The sequence below is a fragment of the Monodon monoceros genome, unplaced genomic scaffold (genome assembly GCF_005190385.1).
Source record: "Monodon monoceros isolate NGI ecotype Baffin Bay Population unplaced genomic scaffold, NGI_Narwhal_1 Super_Scaffold_2, whole genome shotgun sequence".
NCBI lineage: Eukaryota > Metazoa > Chordata > Mammalia > Artiodactyla > Monodontidae > Monodon > Monodon monoceros.
Genome location: NW_021703776.1, coordinates 41,410,623 through 41,425,640, shown reverse-complemented (window position 1 = coordinate 41,425,640; position 15,018 = coordinate 41,410,623). Strand labels below are relative to the sequence as shown.

The 15,018-nt window shown below is 34.1% G+C and overlaps 1 protein-coding gene across 6 annotated transcripts in view; it reads left to right on the top strand.

Annotated features, from left to right (window-relative positions):
• The window catches only part of PHF14 (PHD finger protein 14), a 201,186-nt gene that overhangs the window by 59,664 nt on the left and 126,504 nt on the right, over nucleotides 1–15,018 (top strand). For all 6 annotated transcript variants that reach the window (XR_003795130.1, XM_029233137.1, XM_029233140.1 and 3 more), the window contains exon 14: nucleotides 8,261–8,429. Coding sequence is in view for 5 of the 6 variants with exons in the window: in XM_029233137.1 (XP_029088970.1) it covers nucleotides 8,261–8,429 (169 nt within the window). In the remaining variant the exon portion in view is untranslated. The remainder of the gene's footprint in view (nucleotides 1–8,260; nucleotides 8,430–15,018) is intronic.

Below are 15,018 nucleotides of genomic sequence, written 5' to 3'. Positions count from 1 at the left end.
TCATCTCACACCGGTCAGAATGGCCATCATCAAAAAGTCTAGAAACAGTAAATGCTGGAGAGGGTGTGGAGAAAAGGGAACCCTCTTGCCCTGTTGGTGGGAATGTAAATTGATACAGCCACTATGGAGAACAGTATGGAGGTTCCTTAAAAAACTAAAAATAGAGCTACCATATGATCCAGCAATCCCACTACTGGGCATATACCCTGAGAACACCATAATTCAAAAAGTCATGTACCACAATGTTCATTGCAGCTCTATTTACAATAGGACATGGAAGCAACCTAAGTGTCCATCAACAGATGAATGGATAAAGAAGATGTGGCACATATATACAATGGAATATTACTCAGCCATAAAAAGAAACGAAATTGAGTTATTTGTAGTGAGGTGGATGGACCTAGAGTCTGTCATACAGAGTGAAGTAAGTCAGAAAGAGGAAAACAAATACCGTATGCTAACACATATATATGGAATCTAAAAAAAAAAAATGGTTATGAAGAACCTAGGGGCAGGACAGGAATAAAGACACAGACCTACCAGAGAATGGACTTGAGGATATGGGGAGGAGGAAGGGTAAGCTGTGACAAAGTGAGAGAGTGGCATGGACAGATATACACTACCAAACGTAAAACAGATAGCTAGTGGGAAGCAGCCGCATAGCACAGGGAGATCAGCTTGGTGCTCTGTGACCACCTAGAGGGGTGGGATATGGAGGGTGGGAGGGAGGGAGACGAAGAGGGAAGAGATATGGGAACATATGTATAACTGATTCACTTTGTTGTACAGCAGAAACTAACACACCATTGTAAAGCAATTATACTCCAATAAAGATGTTAAAAAAAAATTGTAGTTTTAAGTTTTACAACCTAATGATTTGATATATATATGTATACATTATGAAATAATCACCACAATCAAGCTAATTAGCATAGTCATCACCTCACGTAGTTACCATTTTTTTGTGGTGAGAACATTTCAGACATAAATATTTATTATAGCATTATATGAATAAAGATGTAGCAGTTTTTTGATAAATGAATTTTAAGTTAATTGAGGCTATTTTGGTATCTTAGCAATGGTTTCTTAAAGCATGAATTCTGTTTATAATTCTCTTGCTTTATTATACATTTTTTTAAATGCTTTAATTTTGTTTTGAAATTGAATGAATTTATCAAGAATTTGCCTCCATATTCATGCTTTTATTTGTAATTTAGTATTTTATTTCTAAATTAGTGTCACTGAAGGCTTTACTTCTGGTACTTGTCATTTATGCTAGTTGTATATTTAAGTTCAGCCATTCTTTGCAAATCTAGAAACATTTGACATATGTTTCTGAATTATTTTTTCATTAACTTAGGCGTGTTGAATCACTACAGATGTTTGATAAAAGCTTATGATATTTATAAGTTTTATGCTTAATTTTAGTCCAAGCAAGAGACAGATGTTCAAATTCTAGTAGATTGATTCCATACAGGAAGAATATAGGCCACGGAAAGCTTAGGAATGAACATGACTATTCTTTTTATACAAACTTTATACAAATTCTAGTTTTGGAAAAGACTGGACCCCAGCTTTTTAAATGGTAATCTATACAAAAAGGTGTGTATTCTTCAAACACATTAAAGCAAGTTTTCTGACCTCATTGTTTTATTTCATAAACGTACCTCTGTTCATTTTATTAAGAAGCTCACATTCTTTCACCATTTTCACATGATTGCTTTTTCATAGTGTTCTTTTATCAGTTTGTCTTGAGCCAGTCATACTGATCAACTCTTTTTCTAATATAGTGAAATGTATTACTTTTGATACGTGTGTGATTTTGAAACCAGAATTTAAGAGAAACTTGCTGTCACTTATTAGAATGCCTGCAGTGTTAATAAACATCCTATGTGGGTTTCTAAATTGAAAGCCAGTTTGGTAGTCTCCAGGGCCAGGAAGCTTTGTCATGATCTTGGAAGTGTAGATATGCATTTCTCTTCTTAAATGAGGTTATTAATTTGTCTAATCCCACTGTGCTTGCAGAGCTTTGTTTTCCAGTGTGTAAGAGTTTCTGGAAGAATATCAGATGAAAGTGCATAGCCTGGGATGTTTTAGTGAAAGCTCCCCCCAGAGAACCTAAATTACTTAGGGTTCTATGCATTAGTTGCAATGTTTTAAAGTAAAAGTAGAAGCTAATATTGCAGCAAAGTGAAGTCTTCACTATCTTGTAGCTTCTAGTGATCAAATTTCCTTTGGCCTCTAAAGTCAACTTAGCTTTGCTTAGCAATTAATTGGATGTATTACTTTTGGAGTAATTTTTGGAGAATATTTTTTTCTTCAGTGCTCTCAAATGTGGGAGGCAGTTTTTACTTTTTGCTTTTTAACATTTCCAGTTCATTTTTGAAATTATATTAAAGATGATAAATACTAAAAAAAAAACTTCACCTCCTACATACTTTACCATTAACTATGCTTTTTAGTTTATTTAAATCTATTGTATATATATATATGTTAGAAAAACTGTGTAATGGTGTGCTAGTACATCTTTTCCCCATTCTGTGCATGATAGCTTGAAATTGACCACAGGTAGGAGTATTCCTATCACAGAAATTGGCAAAAGCTACAAATTAGAACTTTTGCCCATATTTACCATCACACCGTTGCCTAATTTCTGCTTTACTCTCTACCTTAATTTTCAGTCTTTTACTTAGGGAAAGACGTCCTGTTACTGGGACCTTATTTCATGACTAAGCCCTAGTTTGGGGCTTAAATTTCTACAGAGCCCACTGGTATACATTTCTGATGTCACCAGTTTCTGCTTTTGCTGTCTTTATGCTATGCAAGCCTGTGTTAACACGCTTACTGCTATATCCCCCTTATGTTTGCTGCCAGCTAGAATTACTATGCAGTATGTTGCTTTACTTCTTAAATACCATATTCTGCTTGATAGACTATTCTAAGCAACTAGTCCAGTCAATAGTCCAGTCTACTATTCTAAGCAAATAGTCCAGTCTAAGCTGGACTATTCTGTCCAGCTCTTTCTTCCAATAGCAGCACTGCTTTCCTGAAGATATTGGTTCTAGATCTGGATGCTTTCTGTTTGGTCCATTCCACAATAGTTCACAGCGCTATGCTGGACTGAGTTAAGACATGTGACAGGAAAGAAGAGATGGTTAAAGCTACAGAAGTGGTTATTGGTGGAGAATAGGGAACTTGAGTGAGTTCATGTTAGATAGACTTTTCAGTGAAATAGAAGTAGTCTTGAGGGGGAAAGGACCTGGGATGATGATAATGGGGGCTTGAGAAGAGAGGAAATAGTTTGCACCAGGTACTGTGGGAAAAAAATCAGAGATAACTGACTTGCTGAGGCTATATAGCAAGAATGTTCAGTGAATTTGTTTAGTAAGTGTGATTAATTGATTTTTCTCCAGTAATGCTGAGCTGACCAGGAGGAGGAGAGGGGAAAACCCAAGGACTTCTTAGGTTAGATTAGAGATGGGCAAATCAGATAAAGAAGAATATTAGGTGGGTGAGGCATTTGGCAGGGGGTAGAGGGACTAGTAAAGGTGTAATCTAGGCTCTGTTTTGTTTATACCTACTCCCAGTGTTTGAAATGTATTTTGTTTCACTTTTAGTTTATGTTATCTTGGTTTGTTTTTTAAAATATATAATTTTGAACACTACCTTACATTCTTTCTAAGACAAGCCTGGTAAGGTATAAATAAATAGGGTTTGATTCGTTAGAGTAGTTCAAATAGTAAATACTTATTTTAATTTTGGGGTACTAATCTTATGTTTCCACCACCCATCTGATCAGAATTTGTCTTGCATTTTCTAATTATTTAAAGAATATTATGAAGAGTATTACTTGACAGAGAATTGAGTAATATTACTTAAAAAATATTACTCAACATAGTGTCCTCAAGGTCCATCCATGAAAAAACTGTGGTGTGAAATCTTTGAAGACTGAAAGAGGTAATTTGTAAAGGAAAAAAAAAGTAAATCATAAAGTATTTATAATATTTGGGAAATAGAGCGTTACTAGATTTATTACGTTTAAAAATTCATAAAATCATTTTTTCTTTTATCCTTTTATTCTCTGGATATACTTTTATTCTTTTAAGACAAAAAGAAGATATGTAGCACAAACCCTTCTATGAAGAATTTTGCAAGTAGTTTTTTCCCATGTTTTTCTTCATAATTTGTCTTCCCTTTCTCCCATTAACTCTTTTTTTAAATTGAGATATAATTTTGACATTTAACATTTTATTAGTTTTAGGTGTACAACATAATGATTTGATATAGATATATTGTGAAGTAATTACCACATTAAGTTTAGTTGACATCCATCACCAAACAATTTTTGTTTTCTTGTGATGAGAATTTTTAAGATCTACTTTTTTAGCAACTTTCAAACATACAGTGTAGTATTATTAACTGTAGTCACCATACTGTACATTACATCTCAGGACTCATTTATTTTGTAACTGGAAGTCTGTCCCTTTTGACCACCTTTACCCATTTTGCCCACTCCCTCCACTTGCCTCTGGCAACCACCTGTCCATTCTCTGTGAGTTTGTTTTTGTTTTTAATATTTCACATATAAGTGAGATTATACAGTATTTGCCTTGGACTTATTTCATTTAACATAATGTCCTCAAAGTCCATCCATGTTGTTGCAAATGCCGGGATTTTCTTCTTTTTTATGGCTGAATAATACTCTATTGTATATATAGACCACATTTTCTTTATCCGTTTATCTGTTGATGGACACAGGTTGTTTCCATGCCTTGGGTATTGTAAATAATGATTCAGTGAACATGGGAGTGCAGATATCTTTTCAAGATAGTGATTTCATTTGCTTTGGATAAATACCCAGAAGTGGAATTGCTCATATGATAGTTCCATTTTTAATTTTTTGAGGAATCTCCACACTGCTTTTCAGAGTGGCTGTACCAATTTACATTCCCAACAGTACATGAGGTTTCCCTTTTTTCCATATCCTCAGCAGCACTTGTTATCCCTTGTCTTTTTTATGACAGTTATTCTAACAGGTTTGAGGTGATACCTCGTTGTAGTTTTGATTTGTATTTCCCTGATGTAGTTTTCTATAGGCACCTTTGAAGATTTCCCTCTAAAAAGTGGGGAAAGCATGGGAAAAGGCTTAGAAATAAGAAAAAAAAACTATGGTGTGAAATCTTTGAAGACCAAAAGAGGTAATTTATAAAGGAAAAAAAAGTAAATCATAAATTATTTATAATATTTGGGAAATAGCATGTTACTGGATTTATTATGTTTAAAAATTCATAAAATCTTTTTTCTTTGCCTTATGCAAATTATATTTTCTATAGATTAAATTAGTATTCTTGTTTTAGCATGATACAATAAAAATTATTTTACTTTAGTAATTAAGATTTTTAAAACCTCCTTAGGTAATTATTCTGAACATAAGTTATAGTGTAGGGTGCTGGGGATCAAGAAGGTACAGCAAATTGAGGAAAATCTCTTAGTATTTCAGTATGAAGGTAGTGCTTTGGCATAAATTCCTTACCTGAATTTTCATTATTTATACTTAAAAATCCATTTTTAATTAATGGAATTTTTTGATTACTTAAGGTTACCTTTAGTACTATGCATAGGAATTATAGATTTTATACATTCTCTTCCGTAATAGAATATATTAAGTAAAAATATACAGGATTAAGGTGAGTTTAGCTAAATTCATAGATAATAGCAGCTTAGTGGATTATTTTTTTTCTATTTTTTAAATTAATTTATTTTTTAGTGGATTACTAAAAGAAGCCAGGTATGTGTTTTGATATTATGAAGGATAATTATGACTTTCCCCCCAATATATGCAATTCCATGGAATTGGACAGGCCATGGCTTTATCCTCAGTTATTATTTCTTAGGCTCTTGTGTACCGGTTAATGTAGCAGAGATGCTTTTTCATATCTTAAAGGCTATTTATAAGATGAGGACTATAGGGACTTCCCTGGCGGTCCAGTGGTTAAGACATCGCCTTCCAATGCAGGGGCGGGTTCGATCCCTGGTCATGGAGCTAAGATCCCACATGCCTTGTGGCCAAAAAACCAAAACATAAAACAAACAATATTGCAACAAATTCAATAAAGACTTTAGAAATGGTCCGTGTCAAACAAAAACAAAAACAAAACAAACCGGAAACAATATTGTAAAAAATTCAATAAAGACTGTAGAAATGGTCCATGTCAAAACAAACAAACAAAAAAAAAGATGAGGACTATAGAGTTTAAAAGATTGCTGAAAGAGTTGCAGGTAGTGTTTTCATCTGTGTTGGCTTTTTGTACTGCAAGTATCATGTGGCAGTTGTCTTGAAATAGGAATAGATAAATTTCTGTATGGCAGTTACATTTTGTTTAGATTTTTCTGAGTTGTTCAGTGTTTTGTGGTTTTCAGAGCATAATATTACTATTATCTGAGTGCTCTAAAGCAAGTTTCTCATTCACCTAAATGTATTACTTTTGGTGGGGGTGAGAATGAGCATGAGAAGTTGGAGAATGTACTGACAAAGGTTATAGTTACAAAAAGAGAAACAGAGGGGAAACAATGGAAATAATGGAAATGAGATGTCCATTTTCCTGGAAATGAGGTTCTCCTCCATCCGCAGGGCTTGCTGTGTTTTGTTATTTATTTGCTTGTTTGTTTTTATTGTAGCGGGCTGTCTTTGTGCTGGGTAACAGCCTGAAGTGTAAACTTATGGTTTTCTCATGTCTTTTCTGAGCCTTTCCCTGGGCAAGTGTGGTCATTTAAAATTTTTTCCCATATATGCATTTTCTTTTGAAGGTCCTAGTCTTTAATGTCTGGTTCCCAAAAGGGGAAAAAGAAAAATGGAGGTGGGAGGTAAAGGGTACCAGTCTGCTAAGTCCTGGAAGTCACTTTGGACCAACGGGTGGGGTTTGCAATAATAGGAGGGGTCACCCACCTCTTTGTCTGCCATCATGTGATGAGAAGCAGCAATCAGTGATCAGAGCACATATCCCCAATATTTGGAGGACAGGGTTCATTTTGTCCAACCTGGCTCCTAAAAGCTGTGACATGCTGCTGCAGGAACATGTGCACAGCTACTTGCCATGTGGCTTAGGATGGGGGATAGGTAGCTACTACTGTACTAAGAGCTGAAATTGACCAAAATTAACTGTAATTTACCTGTGCCAGCCTTTCCCTGGAAGTTGCAAGCCTTCAGTAGACTCCAGAGTTCCAAAATAGATAAGTCAGACAGATTCTGCTAATGTAATTGTTGTCTAGGTTGAGACTCAGATTCCTATTCCTTTCTATTCTGCCATCTTCCCCCCATATTTTTAAATACGCTACTTTTTAAAGTTAATTAATTAACTTATTTGCTTATTTTTGGCTGTGTTGGGTCTTCGTTACTGTGCACGGGCTTTCTCTAGTCGCGGTGAGCAGGGGCTGCTCTTAGTTGTGGTGCGCGGGCTTCTCATTGCGGTGGTTTCTCTTGTTGTGGAGCACGGGCTTGAGGTGTGCGGGCTTTGGTCGTTGTGGCACACGGGCTCGGTAGCTGTGGCTTGCAGGCTCAGTAGTTGTAGCTCACAGGCCTAGCTGCTTTGTGGCATGTGGGATCTTCCCGGACCAGGGCATGAACCCGTGTCCCCTGCATTGGCAGGCAGGTTCTTAACCACTGTGCCACCAGGGAAGCCCTAAAAATGCTACTTTAATACATTCTTTTCATAAATAAATTTATATATTTTCTTTTATACGTAGTAAAGGCCACCAACCAAAATGATCCATTTATTTTTGTTCACTTCTGAGAGTCTGTTTTTACAGAACTTCCTTAGTTGGTATATTCAGTACAGCTTGCTATTAATTAAGATTCAAGGATATTATAGCTGTGACAAGATGTAGAGTCAGGGTCAATGAATACTTTGATTTTCTGGTGTCACAGTGTATGTCACTTGAGGAAAAATCATGATTTCCTAATGGAAACTATCTGGGCTTCTTATGTTGGTTCACTTAAACATGTAGCAGTATTACATGTGTTTTTATTATACTTATTAGGGATACATGGAATTGCTTGATACATTATACTTATTTTTGTTTCTCTTACAAGAATGTATGTGCTTTTCTGTATGTATAATCATTGTATACCCTATGGTCACATGTTCCTGTGTATATTTTCATATATTCTAAACATATACCTGAATTTTGTATTTATAGAAAACATAGCTAATGCTGGAAGGTAAAAATAAATGTATGAACTTATATTTTTTTCTTTATGTAGGCAGTGTTCAGAATGTGACCAGGCAGGGAGTAGTGACATGGAAGCAGACATGGCCATGGAAACCTTACCAGATGGGACCAAACGATCAAGGAGGCAGATTAAGGAACCAGTGAAATTTGTTCCGCAGGATATGCCTCCAGAACCCAAGAAGATTCCAATAAGAAACACGGTAATTTACTCCCTAGTTATCATAACCATTACAAAATTCTGAGGTCAAAATTTAAGGGGTGAGAAAGACAAAGGGTAAACATATACTCAGTAGCCAATGAAAGAAACATGTATATTGCTATTGGTTATTCTTAAAAGTTTATTTTGTATTATGAAATATACCAATCATACATGAGAATGTACAGTTTTTATGTTCAACATAAAGCATAATAATAATGAAGGCCCATTGTGTTCACAAACCCACTTCAAAAACAGAATATTACCAAAGCCTTTGAAGTCACCTTTGAATCCCTCAGTACTCACTTCACCATCCATCTAGCCCAGAGGTTACCACGTTTCTCAACTTTGTATTTTTCATTCACTCCTTTTTTTATACGTATTGATATGTATGTATATATGTATTCATAAATAATACATAGTTTTTCAGGGTTTGAACTTCATATAAATGAAGTCAGACTTTTTTCCTGTTATTTGATACTTTGACCAACGTTATCTTGATTTGATTCACACATGCTGATCTGTGTAATTGTAGTTCATTTATTTTCACTAATATGTAGTTTTTTATTGAAACAATAGATCGTTATTAATTTATCTTTTGTTCTATAGTTTGGCAGTTTTGTTGTCTCCATCTTTCTACTTTTATAAACAACTCATTTTTAAATATCTTTCTAAATGTCTCCTGCAGCATGGTAACAGGGAGTTAGGGTATATAGCAAGGCATGGATTTGCTTAGTTATAGGATATCTGCATCTTCAGTTTTGCTAGGTAATTCCAATATTTTCCAAACCGGTTTACACTTATACCAGTAATGAATAAGTGGTATAAGTTTTGCTCCCAAACATGTTTTGTCCAATGTTTTAATGCTTTCCAGTGTGATACATGTAAAATAGTACAGGGACATTTTATTTTGCATTTCCCTCAATACTTAGATGACTTAGAGCATGTATTTGCATATTTTTGGTCAGTTGTATTTCCTCTTCTAGGATATGTATGTGCAAGTCTTATTCAGCTTTTCTATCAGGTTGTTAGCCTATTTCTCATTGAAAATTCTTTGAGGTCAGAGTTATTACCAGGTGCCTGGGAGCTCTACCAACCTAAGACCATTTTAAATAAAAGTTTAGCATGTGTGTCTCTTCCATTACATGAGTAGTGTTAATTTCTACTCCAAACCCATGAGGGGTGGCTTGCAGTTATGAATTCTAAGGGGAGACATTTTTCACCTTCTTACCTTGAGCCAAGGCAGGCACATTTAAAAAATCTGCCTTCCCCTGAGGGAGATGTAAATATGTATTTAGGGTTAGTTATCATCATTCATTTGTTTTATCTGTTTGGTTTTAGAGAGTCTTAATTTTTTTTTCCTTAAACTAACAGTTTTCTCAAAAGTTTTTTTTAATCTGTAGTCTATATTACAATATAATCACTTAAAAGATTTTGTTTAAGAGAAATCACTTAGATTATTTAGTTCAGTTTTGTGTTATGGACTCATTTGAAATCAAAGAGGCAAATCTGGGAATTTTTATCTTTTAGATAATTGAAGTAGTTAATTTTGAGTGCTCTAAATTGATCAACTTGAAATAGTTTTATCTATAATTTCTACTAGTTTAAAACATTTTTTAGACTTCACAAATATATTTGGTTTACAGATGAACTAGAGAGAATTTTCCTTCTTTAAATAAGCCTGTTTGTTTCTATTTCTAAAATATTTTCTATAACTTTGTTCCTACTATCTGAAGCTATTCTTAAAATCTTAGAGAAAAACTTCTTATGTCTACAAAATTATCCTCTTATGAAACATTTTTTCTAGTTTCTTTATTGTTTAAAGAAATCCTTAGGAACAGTATTATCATTTTTTAACTTTGGAGTTATCATATAGAGGGGAATTTTGTACATATTATAGTGATATTTATGTGCCCATAGTTTAGTATTACTTAAGATAAATGAGGATTCTGTTGTTTTTTTTTTCTAATTTACCTGTCTGCTTTTCCAGCCTAGAATTACAAGGAAGCTTTAAAATTTTCTAATTTAGTCCAATTCCTCTCATCTTATTCTTTGTCTGTAGTTTTCTTGTGTTAAAGTTTTAGTCTTCTTGTAGATGTTGGTAGGTAAAAGACGAGAAAGGATTCTATGCCCAGTAATTTTAGGAAATATAGTATGGTTATTTTTTCTTTGGGGGGAATTCAAATGCATATTGAAGCTTTGAGAAATACTAATGTTTAGAAAAATGATTACTTTTCCTTATTTATCCTTTTTCCTAACTTATTTTATCAAAGAGCACTTTTTTTCAAGACAATATTTTATTGTGGCATAGAGCACCATGAGGTACCATCTTTGGAAATGGTATTCTAGAGGCCACAGATTCCTTGCATCAGGATCACCTGGGGCGTTTGTTGAAATGTAGACTTTGGAGTCATCCTAGAGCTAATGAATTAGAATTAGGGGGTTGGGCTAAGCAGATATCTTAGGTGTTAGTCTTATGCAGACTAAAGTCTGAAAGTAACTCTCTGGATAACATTTATGATTATTACTCTTACTCTTTTCATTCTTCTCTGCCTTTGCTCCATCAGTCTGTACAGCAGTTCAGAAAACTTGTGATGAGCATATTCAGTTGGTCAGGTAACAGACTGAGGAACTTAAGAATTGAGAGATGTAGAAGAGAATGATCAGTCTCTTGATCTTGATCTTGGCTGAGTTTCTATTGTTACCTTAATTTTTTTTAAATTAAATTTATTTATTTATTTATTTTTTGTTTTGGCTGCATTGGGTCTTCGTTGCTGCCCGTGGGCTTTCTCTAGTTTCAGTGAGGGGGGTCTACTCTTCGTTGCAGTGCACAGGCTTCTCACTGCGGTGCCTTCTCTTGTTGCAGAGCACAGGCTCTAGGCACCGGGCTTCAGTAATTGTGGCTCGCAGGCCCAGTAGTTGTGGCTCGCAGGCTCCAGAGCGCAGGCTCAGTAGTTGTGGCACACAGGCTTAGCTGTTCCACGGCATGTGGGATTTTCCCAGACCAGGGCTCAAACCCATGTCCCCTGCATTGGCAGGTGGATTCTTAACCACTGCACCACTAAGGAAGTCCCTACCTTAATTTTTTATCGGTCATTTTTGTTTGAGTTGTATTAACATTTTAAAGTTTCTTTTCTTAGCACTCTGTTAATTATGGGAATTCAAGTATATTACTGCCTAATAATAATTTGTCTAGTCAAGTACCTTTCACAATAAATAACTGATTTATCTCTTCCTTTAATTTTTTAATTGTTGTTCCTAGTATCTTCCTACTTACACCTTTTATTTTAGTACATATGTTACATTTTGGGATATTCCATCCTTAAATTCTTTCTAATAGTATTTTTGCTTTTGCTAGTTTTTTGTTTTTCCAGCCGTTATTCATCAAAATATAGTTCATTTCACAGTAGTCATAGTATTCTATCTGAATTTTCAAGAAAATTTTACCCTTGTGACATAGGGGATTCATGACAGAACTTAAACTTCAGTTTCTCATTTCAAAGTAATATCTCACTCAGTAAAACTGTTGAAATGATCATCTCTTCTAAAACTTGCCATTTCTGTTAAGTTTGTTATGTTCCCTTGGGTTATAGTGATAGCACAGTTTTTAGAAAAGTAGTTTGGGGTTATTTCATGCTAGTAAAAATGATTTCATCTTGTTTCAGAAATCCATCTTGTGTGATATATGAATTGATATTCTGTTAGAATAATTTTATTTTTAAAAATTCAAACTTTGCAGTATAATTAAGTATATATAGCGCTTTAATCTGTTTTTTTGAAGTCTGTCTCTGTGGGATTGTCCAAGAATCATCAAAAACAAAAAATGATCAGGGCTACTATAGATTGAAGTTCCACTTTTATTGAGTATCTTTTCTTACCATCTGTTATTAACTTTCTCTCCTTTTATACTTTATATCTTTATGTTTAAAAATAACATCATGGTGGTAGTAAGGGAGTGAAAGGGAGAAGGAAGGGATTCACGTGTTGGAATATTTGAGTAAATCCTGGTATATTACTACTATTAATATAACATCTTTTAAATCTGTATTACTGATAAATCCAACCATTTTATTATTCTCTATTTCTTCCTATTATTTGACCTTTGTATATTTTACTTCATTACATTTTTCAAAGGTAGGTAAGTCAGAAGTGGATGTGGGGAATTAGTTTACTTTTATATAAGATGGTTTAATAATAATAATACCTAACATTTGCTGAGGACTGATCATATACCAGATACTGTAGTAATCCTCCACCCTACTCCCTCTTTAAAAAAATAAGTTACTTTTAACTTTTCATAACTCCTATATTACTCAAAATGAATCTGAGGCACAGAAGCCTTAAGTAATTTACCTGTGATCTTACAGATAGTAAGTGGAATAGGAATTGAACCCAGACAGCCTGAATTAAGAACTGGTGTCTTTTCTGAGGTCTGTAAAAGAGCATTTAGTTGAGGTACAAATGGAGTAGTTATAAAAACATTTGATCATTAGATAGCATAGTTGGGAATGTGATATTCTAATCTTATACCAAAATGGTCATGTGTCGTTCCATACCGTAGTGTTATCTGTGGGAAGCCAGGCATATATCCACTTACTAACTCATGTAACTGAGTTCATTCACATTAAATATTACATTTAACACTCCTTTTCTTTGTACTTTCATTTAGGTGTGAACAATTTTCCTTTTCAACCTTGTGCAAGCGCATTGGCATTAATCTTGTCAGTTACAGTGTAATAGTGTAGAAGTTAATAAAATGTTTGAAGGTTATTTTACCTCGAGGAAATTGGTATTTAAAAAGATCAAACAAAAAGAAAAACAATTAGAAGCAGCAAATGAATAAGTACACTGACAGCATGTGTATGTATGAACTGCCAGTATATGTTTGTTTTGCTGTTCTCTATTTTGGTTTGCTTTTTTTTCCCACCAAATTGAGTACTATGAAACCTGCTGTGGGAAAAAAAGAGTGTATGCTCTGCATTGAGAGTGAAGTTGGAGAAGTACATAGTGGTTTTCTTTACTATTTTTTTTCTTTCCTAACTAGTCTCTCCAAATCTACCTAAAACATTTGGCTTACCGCATCTCAGGTTTTTTTGATTAAGCAACAAATATCTTTTTGATTGTTTCACTTGGTTTGATCAGTGTTAAAAGAGATGAGCCCATAGACTCAGTCTCTGTGCTCCAGTGCCGCTTTTATGCCAAACAAGGCTGCTGTTAGAAAAATGGCATCCACTTTTTCCTGCTGACAGGCAGTTGCCATTTATCATGGCCAAAGTGTACAACGGGAGTAGAACACTTCGTTAAACCTTACTGTATTTTTATTATTTGGATACTGAGGAAAGTCATTTTTTATATCATTCTACTCTGATTTCCTTAATAAGGATTTATAGAAATCTGAAGGAATACAGCATATTTTGAGACAGTTGATTTAATATGATATAGATGCTTTTCAAAGTGAATAGTCTCGGTGTTACTTTTTTCTCCTAGATTATTTGTACCCAAAGATCATAAAAAGATTGGCCAGAAAAGTTGTTTGAAAAAAATTATAGCACTAAAGATTTAGTGTTTTTTTTTAAATGGGGTAAAAGAGCTATTTATCTGTATAAGAATGAAAATAGTATACTTTCAGAAAATACCCTTCTTAAACAAACATGGAGATTCTCTCTGTTTCACATTTTAATGTTATCATATTTAATTGTTAGTTATCAATGTTTTTGAAATTTATCATTCTGAATGTTAGAATTATTTTTAAATTAAGTTTTAACTATAAAAGTAATATGTGAATACTTTTTGTTCTAATAAATTAAAAATAGAATTAAAGTCTTCTTTAACTTTTCTCCCAACATTCCCCTTCTCCAACCCAATTCACATGCCTTGAATCTGTCTTTATTATGAGGGCACATATTTTGAACTTTGATTATCTGACATTTCTATAGGTATATCTGTCAAAAAAATAAGAAAAAAATTGAAGAATGAGCCATATGGAAAAGCAGTATGGAGGTAGTTCAAAAAACATAGAAATATTCAAGTATTAATAAATAAAAGAGGAATGATCTGGTTTTAGAAAATTCTTCACATGTTGTTTCCTGCTCCAGAGATAAGACTTTGTAACATCTTCTTAGATTGGCTCACAAATATCCCATCTCCAGTATTTAAGCATCTCAGTAGCCATTATTCTCTTTTATTACTGGGTACAAATAGGAGGACTAAGTCTAAAGAAGAAAAAGGGTTGAAAAGCATATTTCTATTTAACCTTTACCTGTTATTTACTGTGTATTTTATATTTATTCGATTGTCGTAGCTACCCTGTGAAGCAGTAACTAATATCATTGCCATTTACAAATGAGAAACTGAGGCAGAGAGTTTAAGTAACCTATCTAATAAGGACATACAGCTTCAAAGTGGTAGGGACAGGAATCAAATTTAGCTAGCTCCTGAGCCCATACTTTAATTACTTTATTAGACTGCCTTTCTAGACAAGATTACTAGTAGTTGTTCCTGGTATTTCTTGGGCTAGAGTCACAGTATCTTCATGCTTCCAGCAGCTTAGTGACTAAGGGTTTGGTCAGGAAAATGGAAGTCACTCTATGGAG